This window comes from Acinonyx jubatus, chromosome B1 (genome assembly GCF_027475565.1).
Source record: "Acinonyx jubatus isolate Ajub_Pintada_27869175 chromosome B1, VMU_Ajub_asm_v1.0, whole genome shotgun sequence".
Classification (NCBI taxonomy): domain Eukaryota; kingdom Metazoa; phylum Chordata; class Mammalia; order Carnivora; family Felidae; genus Acinonyx; species Acinonyx jubatus.
Window position 1 is genome coordinate 116,166,677 of NC_069382.1, and position 19,018 is coordinate 116,185,694.

A 19,018-nucleotide genomic window follows, 5' to 3' on the forward strand; every position below is an offset into this window, starting at 1 on the left:
TATTGTCAGATTGGTTTCCATACAACACCCTATCCTCATCCCAACAAATGCCCTCCTCTCTGCCCATCACCACTTTCCCCTCTCCCCCACCCCACCATCTACCCTTAGATTGTTCTCAATCCTTAAGAGTCTCTTATGGTTTGCTTCCCTCCTCTCTGTAACTTTTTTTTTTCCTCCTTCCCCTCCCCCATGGTCTTCTGTTAAGTTTCTCCAGATCCACATATGACTGAAAACATATGGTATCTGTCTTTCTCTGCCTGGCTTATTTCACTTAACATAATACCCTCCAGTTCCAACCACGTTGTTGCAAATGGCCAGATTTCATTCTTTCTCATTGCCAAGTACTACTTAAGATTCTTGATATATATTACTTTACATCATACCATTTTCCACTTTCTTAGTAATTCATACACTTCATTGAGGGCCATTGTTTTAAAAATGTTTATTATTTTGAAGCGGGGAGGGATTCATGGTATCTTCACTCATAGTCTCTTTAGTCATTGCTTCCCACCCAGTGCTTGATTTGCAAATCTATACCCAGCAGTTGAGCTGTTAGTCTTCAATTTAAAACATTCCTTAAATATGACCTTCAACATTGTGTCCCCCCCCTCAAATATATTCAAGTCTTAACTCCTAGTACTTGTGAATATGACCTTATTTGGAAATAAAGTGCAGATATAATCAAGTTAAGATGAGGTATGTTGGTTTGATATACTGACCTTATATAAACCCTATATAATGAGTTTGATATACTGATCTCATTATTAGAAGAGGTTAATTTGGACAAAGAAAAGGTGATGTAAAGATACACAGGGAACATCATGTGATGACAGAGACAGAATTGGAGTGTTGCATCTACGAGCCCAGGAACACCAAAGATTGCCAGCAACTAAAAGAAACTAGGAAGGAGGCATGCAATAGATTCTCCCTCAGAGTCTCCAAAAAGAACCAACCTTGCCCATATCCTGACTTCAGGCTTCTAGCCCCCCAAACTGTGAGAGAATAAATTCCTGTTGTTTTAATCCACTCAGTTTGTGGTAATTTATTATGACAGCCTTAGGAAACTAATATAAATGTCAAATGCTAATACTACAGAGAGGTCAAGGAAGTTAAGGGCGGAAAGTGACAGTTTGGTTTAACGTGCAGGTAATTGATAGGACAGTGCATTGACAGAAGAGTATTAAGATTTAATACTTAAGAATATTATTGTGAGTGAGGAAGTGAAAATATTGAGTTTAGATATTTTGGTAAAGAAGGTCATGTGGGAATAGAAGAAGAGAGAGAAAAGTAGTAACTAACAGGAAATGTGGTCAGAAAAGGGCTATTTGAATGTAGATTCTTACATATGTTTCAACCCTAAAGGAAAAAAAAAAGAGGGAAAGAGTTGTTGAAAGAACAGGTAGCAGAGATGAAAGAATGGGTCTTAGGAGAAGATAAACCACTTTCACCAAAATGATAACAAATGATGAAAAGATGGTTGAAATACATGGAAATGTGAAATTCTTGACTGATGTTCTTAATTTTTTTCAGATAAAGTGGAGACAACTTGCTGAGCAGAATAAGGATGATGGAGAAAGAACACTGAAGGCAAGTTGGGATTCGGGAAAATAAGAACTGATCACAGACAAACCCACATGAAAGGGTATATGGTAGAGAGCAAGAATTTTCAAGTAGCACCTGTCTACACAATTGAGTGGAGTTGTATTGATTGTTGATTATTCGTTGATTACCAGCAATACTCAGTAAACTGATTGTAAGAGCCCACAACTCAGTGAAAATGACCCAATGTAATTGTAAAGCAGCTATGATGAAATAACAAAGAAAAAATTGCAAAGCAGGAGTCAAAGTGTGGACTATCAGATCTGAAATTCATAAGAAAAAAGAAGTCTCAACACAGTGGGAACGCTGAACATACTGAAACCAAAAGTGTGAGAGAACTGTCAAAGAGAAGATTGATGTCAGAGAAATCTGAAATTCTGACCAGCTCCTCTTTCTGAAAATAACTTCTCCACCGGCCAGCACTAATACCTGAAATTCCACCTTATCATACTTGTTTTTTTGTTTGTTTGTTTGTTTTAATTTTTTTTTTCAACGTTTATTTATTTTTGGGACAGAGAGAGACAGAGCATGAACGGGGGAGGGGCAGAGAGAGAGGGAGACACAGAATCGGAAACAGGCTCCAGGCTCTGAGCCATCAGCCCAGAGCCCGACGCGGGGCTCGAACTCACGGACCGCGAGATCGTGACCTGGCTGAAGTTGGACGCTTAACCGACGGCGCCACCCAGGCGCCCCTATCATACTTGTTTTTAAGAGGACTGTTAAAATAAAAATACAAGTATGAAATGTGCCATACTGTTTCCTTAAGTTGTAAGAGTAAAAAAGGAGAAAAGAGAGGGAATAAGCAGGTCATCAGTTTCCATTCTATTATTATAAGTTGTTAGCAAAGTACTAGGGCACATTACCAATATGTCTTCTAAGCAAAAATATGGAGAACAAATAAAATTTGAAAGAAATGTAATCTATTAGCATAATAAAATAGATACATATTTCTTTGTCATTAGGAATAAATAACATTCACATAAAAGATCATACTTTGTATTAACATTTATGCAGGCAAATCAAGATTTAATCACTATTATGTAAAATCTATTAACATCTCCCATGATACCATGCTTGGCTTATTTCCTAGCATCCTCATGCATTTGCATAGGTTTTAAATGTGCTCAAACACACTCCTGAGGTTTTTTTTTTTTCTTACTATATTAGTCTCTTTTTATTCTTTTGGAAATCTCTTCTAGGGTTAACTACTTCTGTTTGTTGATGATGAAATGTATAAGGAATCCACTTCAGAGGTTCACACAGCTATGAGCACGGTCTTTCCCTCTACTTGAACTCAGAATTAAGACTTTCCCTTTACTTGAACTCAGAATTAATCCACTTCAAATGTTCACACAGCTATGAGCATGGTCCTTCCCTTTACTTGAACTCAGAATTAAGACTTTTGGTTCTTGGTTTGTTTTTTGTTTTTGTTTTTTAATATTCCAGTCCCAGAAGTAGTTTTCACTTCTTCAGGCAGTCTTATGCTTTCTAGCAGTAGTCTACAACCAGGCTCTAGCTTCTCCAGGACACTACACAGAATGGATTTAAATATGTAATGAACTAAAAGCCTTTCTCTCAAATTGGTTTAAACGCATTTTTTTAGACAACCCACATGAAATGTTTTTTTTTTCTTAAAAACAATGCCTCCATTCCAAGTAAATCAAGGTCAAAATAACTGAAGAGCTCCAGATGACATCAGTCCCATTCATCTAAGTTCTAGTGTTGTGTGGAGGAAGAGAATTAGCCAGTTATGACAATGGGTGATACATCCAAAGTAACAGCCAAATTCATTAACATTTTTCCATTTCTAAACCATCCTTAAAGAAGATCACATATGGGGTCACACCATCTTTGTGGTAGTCCAGCAGGGCAACCATGCCATCTGGATCCATGTTTTCACCAATAAAGAACTGGTAGCTTTTGAAATTAGCTAGGATATGCTTGACCTGTTCTGCAGCCCCTGTCATAAAAGATTTTACTTTTTCTGGCTTCCGTTGTTAAAGTGTGCCTTTGATTGATTTCATATAATCTTTGATAAACTTCTTGTAGGCTTCTTTTGCAAAGCTGGATTCCTACAAGTGATAGTTCATGGCGATATCAACACCAGTGATTACTGTACTTCCAGTACCTTCACCCTTAGGGCCTTGCAGTGGATGCACTTCCACCAGTAAGTGAGTCATCCATGTTATTCACTGTCCTCCTGACCATCTTCCCCTCCACCTCCAGACACAGTGGGTCTGCAATCTCCTGAATCTTGTAGATGTCAGAGAACATCTCATCGTGACTGATGAAGTCCTGGTGGATGATCATAGATGGTAGCTGGAGAGGAGCCATCGTGGTGTTAGTTCAGCAGGCACCCAGAGGTCTGAACTAGCATGATGTAACCTGAGCAGCACTGGGGAGGAGGGGAAAAGGGACAGAAAAGCCACACTCCCAAGTTTTGAATGTAAGAGTATAGGATCTTAAGAGATGCCTTCTGCTATGTTAACATTTCCTCTGCCCCTTCTCCTTCCCTCAGGAGTCCAAGACTAAAACTTTTGGCTTTCTTATAGTAAGAGAAAAAGGAATACCAGCAGACTGTATTCAGGTAGGGGCAGGATTCAGACTCTGGAGCTATAATGAGCAGATTATTCATCAAATTGTCTTAGGAAGAAGGCTAAGAAATGTTTCTTAGCCATTATCTTCTAAGCCTTCCCACTTTTCAAGGCATACTCTTCTGATAAGCCTATTATTTGGCATTTCATTTCATCCTCACAAAGAAATTTTTATTACCTGAAGTGTAGGTGACATACAATGTGTACAACATAGTGATTCAACAACTCTATATTTTATGTTATGCTCACCACAGGTGTGGCTACCATCTGTCACCATATTACACTCTTACAATACCACTGATTATATTCTCAAAGCTGTACCTTTCATCCCTGCATGGCTTACTCATTCCATAACTGGAAGCCTGTGTCTCTCACTACCATTCACCCATTTTGCCCATCCTCCCCTTTCCCCACTGGCAACCAATAATTTGTTCTCTATATTTATGGGTCTGCTCTTGCTTTTTTGTTGTTTTATTTTGTTTTTTAGATTCCATGTTTAAGTGAAATCATATGGTAGTTGTCTTTCTCTGACTCATTTCACTTGTCATAATACACTCTAGGGCCATCCATGTTGTCACAAATAGCAAGATATCATTTTTTTTATAGCTGAGTAATAGTCCATTGTGTGTATATACCACATCTCCGTTATCCGGTCTTCTATCTATGGACACTTAGGTTGCTTTCATATCTTGACTATTGTAAATAATGCTACAGTAAACAGAGGGGTACAAATATCTTTTCCTCACAAAGAAATTCTTTAAGAGAAGTTGACAGAATCCAGAATTCAATGAACACATCCTCTTGTTCAGTTGCACACTCCCATTTTTCTCTATACCTTCCTATTCCACTATTCATAATACTTGCTCTAATGTTAAAAATACTGTTGGACTACAAGCTCAGTGAGGATAGGGTTCATATCTGGCTTATATCTTTAGTTTTACCTGCTACATTCCTTGTACTTGGCACAGCTCTTGGAAGGAAATATACTCAATACCGATGAGGGGAATGACTGAAGCAATGAATGAACAATAAGTCCTCTATGGGGAAACAGATAGATTCTATAGAAGGTAGCTCTAAAAGGAAAGCCATGTCCTGGATTCCTCTCTTCCTCTGAAAGAACTCATTAAACCCCTTTTATTGTTAAGTACTTCTAATTCCATCATTATCACTTTTTTTTCATATCATTTCCACTCATGGCAAAGTCCAATAAAGGCAAAATCACAGACATGATAAGTAAAGCAACAGAGTAAACTGAATGGATTTCTACACAAGTAGGAAATTTTACAACTTTAAATATTTGATCAAAATATGCATAATTATTACCAAGTCACCACATGACTCATTTGATGAATGGTGCATGTCATACAAAAAAAAAATTTTTTTAATTCTTCCTTGATTTCATTAGAGAAGAAAGAAGTTTTCATTTGTAACTCAAGTAATCTCTAAATGGTGAATTGGCAGAAAGAAATAATCTACCTTTCAAAAGAAAATGGTTTAGTTTAGAATTAGTAAGCAGGACATGTGGAATCTCTATCAAATTCACTTACGATTTATCACATATTTTCATAGGCCTCACTGAGAAGAAATAATAACTGAGAAGTAAATAATAACTTGATAATTATCATTTTCAGCATGCATTTATTTTGAAGCAGAGTTGTATAATATATTTATTATCAGGTTGCTTCAAACTTATTTCTATATAGTACCTTGTTTATCATAAAAATTACAATAAGGAAAACAGTATCATTACCAATCATCCTAAGTCTATTTGTACAGTAGTCACTGCAGTGGGGTGCCTGGGTGGCTCAGTCTGTTAGGTTTCCACCTTCGGCTCCTGTCACGATCTCTCAGTTCATGGGTTCGAGCCCTGCATCTGGCTCTGTGCTGACAGCTTGGAGCCTGCTTCAGATTCTGTGTCTCCCTCTCTCTCTGTCCCTCCCCCACTCACACTCTGTCTCTCTCTTAAAAGATAAACATCAAAAAATTAAAAAAAGAACAATGATCACTGCAGTTTTTGAGAAATATGTTCTAACACCAGGAAACTAAAGAATACAGAATGTTCACAAATCACACACTACATTTTCTTGAAGCAAGTAAAACTTGCTATGCTAGTCTATCTTACTTGAAAACGTTTAGATAAAATGAGCAATGATAACAACAGCAAAGGGTGCTAACATTTATATAGGTCTCCCTCTTGCTTCCTGTTGTTGAAACTACTTGCTCCATATAATTAGAACTATGTAAATTTGATTTTTTTTAATATTCATTTTCAAATGAGAAAACTGAGTTTCAAAGAGTTCAATGTTTTGGGGGAGTTGCTAATATGTTTAGCCCTAAATCCCTTTATTCCTGCCCCCAAGAAAATAATAAAGAAGAGTTTCTGCTCTGGAACATACTAATAAATTGCCTGTAACATCCATCTAAGCACAGACTACTTCCTCTTGCTTGTACCCTCCAGAGCCCTGCTGCTCACATGTTGCCAGCCAAAGCTCAGAAGTCAGGCCCTCTGGTCTGCACAGGACACTAAGGTTACTGTCATGCATCCTTATCAATGTGTCCTCAGGACAGGCCGGAAAACCAAGGCGCCAAATGTCCAAAGCCGTATAACCAAATGAACATGTTTAAGTTGCTTACAAGATATGTTCACGCCAGGGAAATGAAAAGATGCAAGTCTCCTCATCGTATTTCAAGAAAATCGATGATCTATCCTCGGTGGGTAACTGCATTCCAACGGGAGCAGAATCCTCCAGGAGAATCCATAGTCTCTGCCAGGGAGGAAGGCGGAGGAGACTGGTTTCTGGTGACGGAGATTAGAAGAGGAGAAACGGGTAGACTTTGCAAATGGGAGCGAGAGGAAAAGGGATCTGGTACGTGAGAACATAAACAAGCAGCAAGTGGGGAGAAATTCCAAGAGCCAGTGACACCTAACAAAATGCGCGTCTAGCTGTGCCCCCAGCTTGCGGCAGGTAATAGCCACACAAGCTCTTTCTGACAAATCTCTCCGCATCGTGCCCTCGCCCTAGAGGTGAATAGTTTAATTGGTTTAGAAACGAGCAGCCCACAATAGATGTCTGAGAACACAGACCTCAGTAAAAATATCTTGAAGTTAAAAGAGGAAAAACAATCTCGTACAGATTTTAATTACAGCTGAGAAAGTGCAGTCTTTCCAGCGCGTCTCACCGCGCCGAGCGCCTGCTGCGCGGCTACCAGTAGCGAATGAATGAAATGCAAAAGGGGCGACGGAGGAAAGGAGTGCAATCGTAGCCCTCGAAGGGGTTCGTCAGCTCCGCGGCCCCCACAACGTCACCAAAGCCGGGACTGTAAGAGACTATAAAGCCCGCTGCAGCGCCTGAACCTCAGTGATCCAGCCGGTGCCCGGGAACTCGCGCAGGGGCGATCCCGGAGTTCCCCTCAGGTGACAGCTCCTAACAACTCGCTTCTCGACTGTCTCATCCTTCCTGCCGGCTAGAGACGCAAAATCCTCGGAAAAAGTGCTTCCCCCGTTACCCATCACCTGCTGGCTCAAAGCATTTCTTAACCATCAAGGGCTGCGTTAGCCTCTCTACCTTGCTTCCAGGCGGAGCTGAGGTCTGCCCACCAGCAAAGGGACCAGGAAGCAGAGAAGACCTTCGGCTGGCGTCCGTGAGTGGGGAGATCGGGGCTGCAGACTAGCCTCGATGGGTTCTCTCCCCGCAGCCGCGAACTGGACCGACCGCGCGAGCACGGCGGGCGCGGATCCCGGGAACCTGAGCGCTGCGCTCGCGGCAGGGGCCGCTCCGGGGGCGACTGAGGCTGAGTGGCTGCACCTGCTAGTCCAAGCTGGCAACCTCTCGGCCTCGTCCTCTGCCCTAGGACTGCCCGCTGCCTCCCCGGCGCCTTCGCAACCCCGGGCCAACCTCACCAACCAGTTCGTGCAGCCGTCCTGGCGCATAGCGCTCTGGTCCCTGGCATACGGCGTGGTTGTGGCGGTGGCGGTGTTCGGGAACCTCATCGTCATCTGGATCATCCTGGCCCACAAGCGCATGAGGACCGTTACCAACTACTTCCTCGTGAACCTGGCTTTCTCCGACGCCTCTATGGCTGCCTTCAACACCTTGGTCAACTTCATCTATGCGCTTCACAGCGAGTGGTACTTCGGCGCCAACTATTGTCGCTTCCAGAACTTCTTTCCCATCACAGCGGTGTTCGCCAGCATCTACTCTATGACGGCCATTGCCGTGGACAGGTGAGGAGAGAATAGGGAGGAAGGAGGGAGAAGGGAGAGAGAAAAGCTGGGCAGTGGGACAATGTTACCGATGACAGGGTGACAAGATGGATTTGATAAAAGGAAAGGGACTAGGAAAGAGCTCTTGGAGAAAGAAGTCACGAACACATTGATAATGCCCCAACTGGCTGAACCAGTTTCTGCTTCCATGGCTTCCCCCATTCTCCCTCAACGCCCCCTGATCTCTATTAATGGCATCTGGAGGGACTGAGAAGACCAATGAGGGAGATAGGGAAAGTCTGTCATTCCAAGTAGGACAAACTCAGCTAGAAACACTTAATACGAGCTTTCCCAAATGGCTTCAAACAATTGCTGCAAAACTTACGTTCTCTGTAAAATGTATTTTTTGGTCTTCCTTCTCTGTTAGTCACTATTCTGTCAGAGAAATGGACAATGAGTCACCCTCCATCCTTCCTTCCTCTTTCTCTATCCTTGCTCCAAAGCCAATAGTGGTTTGGCCTCCCAGTCATGGAACATCCATCAGAGGTAATAATACCTCTCCAAAAGATTGCTGTATGCTATAAGTTTCTACAGGGTCTTGGGTTAGATTTCACTTTTAATAATCTGGGGAGGCTATAAGCTGGATACACCCTGTGCCTGGAAGATTACATACAATCTAATGTTTCAGATAATGGGCAACAACAACAAAATCCCAAATAATAAATGGTTACAAAACGATACACACCACTTTATACATAGCTATTTAAGGTAATTTTTTAGAATGTTCCCCCATCTACAGTGAGGATTCTGAGATTCTTAAGCAATTAAAAGAAGCTCCAATACTTTTCTGGTATCTAAATTTTTAAAGTTTCTGTTTGTATTTGCTCTCTCCTATTGAACATTATGAACTATGCATATTTGTGTCAAGACAATGGTAAACCCCTACCTATTATTGAAAGCTGTTTATACTCTAATTCAATATTATTCTAAAAAATCAATAACAGTTGATCCTGTCCCTGTTTTGTGATTGGCAGCTTCACGGGAGATGTGTGGGGGTGAAGTGACTTTAACTTCAAGACTCAATGTCCTCAACTTTGAAAAGAAAAGTGAGCTTCTTTCTATATCAACAAAACTGTTTCAAAATAAAATGAGACAATATTCTCACTACATGAAGCCACTACTATGAGAAAAAATAAGACAAAACCAACTCTTTCCGTAAATCCGTCCTCTGCATTTACCATTTTGAAACAGTGAGCACAAACTACTTTCACATGCTAGGCTTAGAGGATTAAACTGAAAGAGGAATGGTTAGGTGCCACTAATGAGGATAAATAAGCACAAAATCACATTTTTCAAAAGCCTCTGAAACTACTAATCTTCCCTTTATCCCTGATCGTCTACATGTATCTCACCCTTTCACTTTTATGGGGTCAGAAGTGAATATAAAGAAGGAACTGAAAAAATCAGCTCCAAGTTGAGGAACAGGAGAAATTGCCTCTGACCTTGCTCTACCAAGATAGAAATGAATGTTCCTTTGGTTTGAGCATCTGCCTTTTTGTTTTGTTTTGGGTTCCTTTCTAATCCATTACTTGTAAGCATGTGACTTTTAATGTGATCAGGAGGGACATTAGCATATCATGTTATAAAATTCTCCTGAATATTCTTCTTGAGATATTAATAATTCATTATGAAATTTGATGAAAATTTAGTATGTGTGAAATTGATGTTTCAAGCCTAAGGGGTCGAAAGGGGTATTTTTCCATTTATACAAAATCTGAAGTGGTCTTGGAATTACTTTAATTGATAATGTAATGTTATTTCAGTCACTGGCTTGAAATTAATGAATATTTTACTATTCATTACTATTTCTTTAGTAGAAACATTATTTAATCACCAAAACAATACAAAATTTATGGAGCATGAAATTTGCAACAAAATTTGAAGCATGCTCAGCTCAGATCCTGAAAATATTTTAAAAACTGTAATTTATAGTAAGACTTTGGGTAGACCACTGATGAAAAGAAATACAGAAATACAGAAAAACCTCATTAAGAAAATTTTTAGAATAAAATAAGACATATAAGTTATTAGAATTGCCAAAGTTTACCGTTCCACAGAATCTTTCTGCCCTGGTGTCTTATCAAACATGAACTGGAAAAGTAGTCCTGTGATATCTGCAGTTACTTTATAGATTCAAGTTTACATGCTTGACCTCCTCTGAGATATTTCAGGTGAGTCATGGCGCCTTTGGTTATGGTTGCATAGACTCTCCACTTCATATAGAACATAGGTAACAGTATGTACTCACAGAAATCATATTTTCCTGTATAATTAATGCTTTCTTGAAATAATCACAAAGGTTATTAGTTCCCTAATTAGTTCTTATTGATAAAGGAATACATCATTTAAACTGCAGTGTGAACACTTGTCTTACTGAATTGTATTTTCTACCCTCCTTTAATATAAACTGAATTGTATCTTCCCAGCCTCAATAGAAAACATATTTAACTCACTCTGTCCTTCTGCATAAAATCAAAAGATCTTCTGAGCTTAAAAACTATTTCAGCTTTGACACAGGCACAAATGGATTTTCTTCAGCTGCAGCAAAATGCTTGCAATCTCCTATGAACTTGGAAATTTTAGACCTGATTGTAGATAATCCCTTAATGAACACCTGTATTTCATAAATGGAGAACCTTACGGTAACGGTCACACATTTTGTTGAATAAAAGGCACTGCGTATTTCTTTAAGTGTTTGGTACTCATTCTGCACTGAGAGAATTGCTTGCTTTCTACTTCCACTTTTTTTTTTTTTTTTTTTTTGTATAATATTAGTATCCGTACTAACGATCTGAATGTGAGATCACAGGTTATGGTCTCATCCTGAGACACATTACCTTCTGCTTTATTCGAAATCTGCAAAACAGTTTTTATTGGCTTAGAAACCATCTTTCAGTTCTACAAAGTTTCCTTTTGCCTGGAAGGCTACTTCAGCATCCCTACACACCCATAATACACAAACACATGCACACACACACACATACTGGAATTCTTTGCCAACAAGGTCACCGTTTCTCTTCACCATCCTTCCCAAATTTGCCATTTTGAATTTTAACATTTAAATATAACATTTATCTAAAAGATGCTAAGCTTTCCCAAGATCATACGATAAAGCCGAGATTCAAACCACTGTAATCCACTCAAGGGCCTGTGCTATTCTCAGCCTCTACGCTATTACGGCTCCTAAGGAATTCTGATGATTGAAGGGTTTAATTAGACAAAAATTATTACTTTCATTTAAATTAGAATTCAGTGCTTATTTATAGTACATAAACTATATAACTATATATATTATATCTCTTACATGTATAATAAACACATCTTATATATATATATATTACCTTTGTTTTAATTAAGAATGTAGATATTGGAAATATATAAAAATATTGTCATTTGATTCATTTATGGCATATACTACTTGATATATGGGAATACTAAAAAACAGAAAATATTTTCTTCCATTTTCTAAGTGCATTTTTGACATCAAGTTAGAAGCTCTAGGAAGGTTTATTAATATATAGTAAAGAACAATTTCCAAGCTCATAGGCCAGTATTAATTGGAATATTTAATTAAAGAATTTTTAAAATGACATTCGCTGTTTCTTACCTGGAAACCTTAAGGAACTAATTCAGTATGTTTTATTTAATAGTCCAGAAACATTAACAAAATAACAAAAAATACCTTATATTCTTGAAATCCAGGGACACACCAAGTATGGATAATTATTATTTTTTTGAAATTTTTTAATGTTTATTTATTTTTGAGAGAGAGACAGAGACAGTGACACAGCGTGAGTGTGGAGTGTGGGAGGGGCAGAGAGAGAGAGAGACAGACAGAATCTGAAGCAGGCTCCAGGCTCCAAACTGTTAGCACAGAGCCCTACGTGGGGATCAAACTGACCAACAGTGAGATCATGACCTTAAGCAAAGTCAGAAACTTAACCTACTGATCCACCCAGGCACCCCTATACTGCAAATTCTTACAAAATTAGTCATGAGCACATAGTGAAAGCAATAAATATACACTAATCGAATGGGTAAAACATCAGATCATCACAGCATATGTCATCACAAGCGCTCTTATATAACTAGCAGAACTCCAGTTGATATTAAGGTTATATTCACCATAATGGGAAAGAATATATTGAAAAAGAGTTTGCAGCATATTTAACAGACCTAGTGTAAAAACAAAACCTTTAAAATATATAACACATTCTTACACACAAATAAGAAGATATAGTACTATATGAAAAGAACCAAAGTCATAAACAGAGTGGATAGAAGAAAAATTAAAATGTCTAACAAACATAAATTTATGGGTTGCTTACATTCTGTATCTCCGTTTCTTCACCTGCTATTTGCTCCTCAAGCTACTTAAATCTGATTTCATCTCCCAACACTCTATCTAGAGAGGCTTGTTGTGAAATCCAGGGGGCATTTCAGTCCTCAACTTCCTTGATTTTTCAGTAGTGGCTACCACCTATCATGTGGCTACTGTTTCTTGGCTTCCAATTTCCCTGGTCCCCTCCTTCTTCTTTGGCCTGTCTTCCATGCTTGTATTTCTGATTCTCTGCCTCTATGTAGTGATTAAATATATAGGTTCCTCAATGCTAAATCCTGGGCCTGATCTTGTCCTAACTTTATTCTCTCTCCCCAAGTAAACTCATCTAAACCCATGGCTTTATTTTTCACTTTTGAATAAAGAGTTACCATTTTTTTCTATTATCAAATTGGTTTCCTTTTGGATTATAAAAATGCATAACAATCTATACAGTAGACAAATATAAATGAATTAAAAATTAAGACTGGAGAAAATAAAGAGAGAAAATACAAACAAAATCAGTGTGAAGTTGTAACATGGATAGAGTCCTAACATTTATGAAAGAAAGAGTCCTAATCATTTATGAAAGGTGAACTTGAAATATGTCTGAGACTCTTAATATACATGCAAAAGAATACAATTAGTAATATAGTTTACACTATCTATAAAAACAATACATACACATTCCTTAAGGGCTAAGGGATTTCTAGTATTGAGTTTCAAGAAATTCTTTGTATGGGTAATAAAGAAGACACTGTCCTCAACAACATTGTCACAATGCAAAAGCAGGTTTCCTACAGATGTTTGTTAAGTGTTCCTCTGGGTGAGCTAGAGGCATGTGCCAAAGCAGAATTCAGTGAATGAAGTCTTCAGGGAACCAAATCTCTATTTGAACAGTTTCCAGGTGGCCAGATTTGATGCACTGAAGAAATTATAAGAAAGGATAAAGCACATTTCTGCTAGAAGTATTTTCCTCACCTGAACTTTGGATATACCTTGGGAAGCAGATAACTCAAAGTTGTAATACACAGCTAAAACTCTCCAAATCATCTTTATTCCAGCCCCTAATCTCTGATCCTTATATATCCTCTATACCAGTCTTTCATTGCAATGTATTTTGTCACTCATTCATTTTAAGGGGCTTATATTCACAGTGCAAAAATTCCAAATATCCAGCTCTCATTTTCATGATATATTTATATATATCTCACATATATGTATGATATATATACACACACTCTGGTGCACAGTAAATTATACACATGCATAAATATAGATTTCTTTCCTTAAATTACTAAAATAATGTCACATTATTATGTCACTTAAAAAATTTTTTAATGTTTATTTATTTTTGAGAGAGACAGAGCACAAGTGGGGGAGGGTCAGAGACAGAGGGAGACAGAATCTGAAACAGGCTCCAGGCTGCAAGCTGTCAGCACAGAGCCTGATGTGGGGCTAGAACCCACAAGCCGTGAGATCATGACCTAAACAGAAGTCAGACACTTAAATGACTGAACCACCCAGGTGCCCAAAATTATTATGTCATTTTTAATTTAACAAACTACTAAACATTTATTGAACAAATTATAAATCTTAGACATTATTTGATATGAGAATTAGAAATTTATCTTACTCTATAATGTTCTTTAATTTTTAATAGATAATACATAAATTTGGTTTAAAACTCAAAAAATAAACAGCTCACAATTGAAAGTCCTGTATCTAAACCTTCTTCAAGCTCTGGTCATGTATATTCAATTATCTACTTGAGATTTCCACGTGGATGTCTGAAAAGCTCCTTAAACTCCACCAAACATGTTATCTTACCCCTAAATATTTTTCTCTTCCACTGTTCCCATTTCAAGACACAGCACAAGGATCCATTCAGTTGTTCAAATAGCTCCCAAATCTATTACCTTTTCTCTGTCTCTGTCTCCACTTCCCAAGTCCAAGCTACCATCATGGTCCTATTGTAAAAAAAGAATGATGCTTTCAAAACATATCTAAGAACATGATTCTTCACCCCTGCTTAAAACTCCTACCATGTTTTCCCACTGCTCATGAGAGAAAAAGAATATTCTTAAGCCAGACAATAATGACTGATTTCTTGACCTGTCCAATTTGATCTCATACTATAACTCAACTGCCTAAGCTCTGTTCCAGCCACTCCTATCCTCTTTCAAGTCCCTGAATGTATGATGCTATATTTTTGCCACAAAATCTTTGAACACAGTACACCATTTCAAATTCCCCTCTGCCAATTCTTCATAAGTTAAGTGTACTCTTCTATTTATTCTTATAAAGTGTACTCTTCTATTCTACTTATCTGTTAGATAAGAGCTCAAATGTCACTTTCACAGGGAAACCTTCTATGAGCCTTCTAATTTAAATAGATGTCCCTTTATCGACTCTCTTAGCATATGCCTGTCATGGCATTTTTCACATATTAAAATTCATATTTATATTTAAGACTATGTGATTAATAATTTCCTCTAATAGATTTGTAAACACCATGAACACAGGTTTCATTCTGATCTGAGTGCTCTTTGTATCCTTATGCCTGTCATACCGGTTTGCACATGATAAGCACACAGTCCAGACTGCTGAATAAATGAATCAGAAGAGTAATTAAACAAATGGAAATTAAATAATGAGATATAAATCTTTGTCTATTAAAATTATCAGACATTGGCACGTATGTAGTGAAAAGGGCATTTTTACACAAACTTTCAGGTTGAACCTTATGCAACTGCCATTTTTTATCATTTAAAATGTCAATTACTATTTCGTATGGTTTAACCTAGCAGTTGTGTATATTTTGTCAAAATTTTTCAAGAGTTCAATTTGCCAATATATTCAAGGATATTTTTCAAACTAAAATTCAAAGAACTGAAAACATTAAAAATTCCAACAAAAGAAAATGATAGAGTAAATAATGAGGCATCTAAAAAATGAAATTCCATGTAGAAATTTATTTTTTTATTTTCTTTTTTTCATTTTTTTATTTTCTTTTATTTTTTTTAATATATGAAATTTATTGTCAAATTGGTTTCCATACAACACCCAGTGCTCATCCCAAAAGGTGCCCTCCTCAATAGCCATCAGCCACCGTCCCCTCCCTCCCACCCCCCAGCAACCCTCAGTTTGTTCTCAGTTTTTAAATCACATTTGAATACAACATAGGTCCTCTCAAGTCTCCAGGTACACATGTATTAATGTGGTAACATTAGCATAAATATCCAAAAATTTTAAAATGTTATAACCTTTCCTTATAAACCCCTTCTTACTGGTCTCCAATGATTTCAGAGTCCCTAGGGAGGTCTGACAAACAGTTCATCAGTAGTCTTCTTTAGCATTTCTATTCCCCCCATCCCACACTAGCGAAAAAAGAAAAGAAAGGAAAATCAGCATCCTTACATTGGTCCAGAGCATGACAGTTTCTCTGGATGGGGAAGCCAAGTCCTACTCCAGATTGTTGTTTCGGGCAAATTTCATCTAAATCTGCAAAACTCGTAAGTCACAAACTTTGCCCTCGGCTTGAAATTTTTGTTACGCTTATTTGTGTTGAAAGAGACTTTGGAAGAATGATCTTGTCCCTAATCTTTGCTCCATTAACAATTTCTTAATGACTAATATTCCTTCATCTTCTACTTGCAACTTTCTCTCCCTGGGGCTCAACAATAAATGGCATGTCCAGGATGAGGAATCGTCCATACCTCCTCTCCCCCATGCCTCATCACTCTGAACATAAATCCTTTTTATTGAGGTTTGATCACTGGTACATTAAATAAATTCTGCAAAATATAAAATTGGGGTTGGCAGACCTACCACTTCATTAGACACAGAGTTTGAATCCCACTGAGACTCAGCAGGCTCTCTAACACATGAAGAATCTTTAGACTGTGGATTAACAGTCTAATATAATTCTATACGTGCAGTAAGATTGACTTGCTCTGATTGGTGAGACTTTTGTCAGTAATTTTATTTTGCTTTGTACTTTTCTTTTTTAATGATCTATAACAAAATGCACTTCTTTTACATGAAACAAATAATTAAAGTTCTGGAGATTGATGGTGAAGGCTGCACAACAATATGAATATACTTAATACCTGAGATGTACACTTAAAAACAGAGAAAACAGGGGTGCCTGAGTGGCTTAGTCAGTTAAGCATCTGACTCTTGATTTCAGCTCAGGTCATAATGTCATGGTTGGTGAGTTCAAGCCCCACATAGGGCTTTGCTCTAATAGCATGGAGCCTGCTTGGGATTCTCTCTCCCTCTCTCTCTGCCCCTTCCCAGTTACCTCTCTCTCTCTCTCTCTCTCTCTCTCTCTCTCTCTCTCTCCCTCAAAATAAAAAAAATAAACTTTTAAAAAATTGTTAAAATGGTAATTTTATTTATATTTTGCCACAATACAAGTTTTTTAAATATTAATTAACATACATATTTTTAAAGAACCAATAGTGACTCTAAGGTATATGCCAAACAGTTTGGACTCCAGAATAGAACAACAACTTGATTAACCTTTGTACAGACATTTTTGTGGTAGATGTGTTATGGCAACATTATTAAACACAGTTTCTAAGCTGAATTCAAATTTATGAAGAAATCTCTGGCAAGACAGTACTATTAACATTATAACAGATTAGTTTATAGGCTGTGAAGTCTTTTTCCCAGGAATTGTATAATGATATCTCAGCTGTGTGGAGTAATTTAAAAGCCTGGCTAAAGGTACAAGGATAAATTTAGTTTGGTATGTGACATAGGTTTTATTTTATTTTATTTTTAATTTTTAAAAGTTTACATACAAATTAGTTAGCATATAGTGAAACAATGATTTCAGGAGTAGATTCCTTAATGTCCCTTACCCATTTAGCCCATCCCCGCCTCCCACAAGCCCTCCAGCAACCCTCAGTTTGTTCTCCATATTTATGAGTCTCTTCTGTTTTGTCCCCCTCCCTGTTTTTATATTATTTTTGTTTCCCTTCCCTTATGTTCATCTGTTTTGTCTCTTAAAGTCCTCATATGAGTGAAGTCATATGATTTTTGTTTTTCTCTGACTGACTAATTTCACTTAGCATAATACCCTCCAGTTCCATCCACATAGTTGCAAATGGCAAGATTTCATTCTTTTTGATCACCAAGTAATACTCCATTGTATATATATAACACATTTTCTTTATCCATTCACCCATCGATGGACATTTGGGCTCTTTCCATACTTTGGGTATTGTTGATAGTGCTGCTATAAACATGGAGGTGCATGTGTCCCTTCGAAACAGCACACTTGTATCCCGGTGGGTGACATAGGTTTTTAAATATTTGCTTAAATCCCCCATTTTGAGCTTTTTTATCATCTATCAGATATCTTTCTTCTCATCTGCTCAAGTATCAAGGTTATTTAAAATTATCTTTATGCATACCTGTAAAGTAAGGAAAATATGTATATGACTATATCACTAAGCAAGCAAGTGGGCTCAGTGTTCTAGAGCTGGCTAGAGGGAATCAATTGCATGCATTTCTTCCCAACTCAGCATTTAGTGATATTACTTTTGTAGCTTGAAATCATGGTTAGAGTTTACACTTTGAAAATCTGAAGACACTAGAAATCAGAAGTTTTGTTTTCTGTTTGATTTTTTTTTCCCCCTCAGAGCTCTTGTAGTTAAACATTTACCAGCACATAACTCACTATATTTGTAGTTACTCTCTTAACAGATACTTCTCGAGTACCTTCCAACTACTAAACGTAGGTATGGTGCACATTGGAATAAACAAGTTAGATATGGCCCATACCCCAATGAAACGCTGAATTAATATATCTATCTTGAACCCTTCAGCTGTATTTCAGAATTTTAAATCCAACAACCTATTCAACTTCACCATTCAGATGTCTAACAGGCAGCTCAGACTTTACTGAGACTGAGATAGCCCCAGAGTTTACATCCCAACTGAGTTCCTGATATTCCTCCAAACTTACCCCTGCACTCTTCTGAGGTCAAAATCTGAGCCTCAGGCCAAAACTCTTGGAAGTAATCTTGCCTCATCTCTTCTTTCATACTCCATATCCAATCCATCAGCAAATCTAGCACCTTTATTTTCCAAATATATGTAGAATCTAATCACTTCTTAAGATGTCTACTGCTGCCTCCCTAGTCTGAGTCAATTCATGTCTCACCTAACCCACTTTCCTACTCTTGCTCTTGTTCCTCTGGTTTGTTCTAAATGCAACCACCAGAGTGA

General features: G+C 37.8%; 1 protein-coding gene and 1 pseudogene across 1 annotated transcript in view; one reads left to right on the forward strand and one right to left on the reverse strand.

Annotated features, from left to right (window-relative positions):
* Positions 1–3,347: 3,347 nt before the first annotated feature.
* LOC106966505 (translationally-controlled tumor protein-like) lies at positions 3,348–3,909 on the reverse strand (annotated as a pseudogene).
* Positions 3,910–6,979: 3,070 nt separating this feature from the next.
* The window catches only part of TACR3 (tachykinin receptor 3), a 94,637-nt gene continuing 82,598 nt past the window's right edge, over positions 6,980–19,018 (forward strand). The window contains exon 1 of the mRNA XM_027061763.2: positions 6,980–8,418. Coding sequence (XP_026917564.2) covers positions 7,871–8,418 — 548 coding nt within the window. The 5' untranslated portion in view covers positions 6,980–7,870. The remainder of the gene's footprint in view (positions 8,419–19,018) is intronic.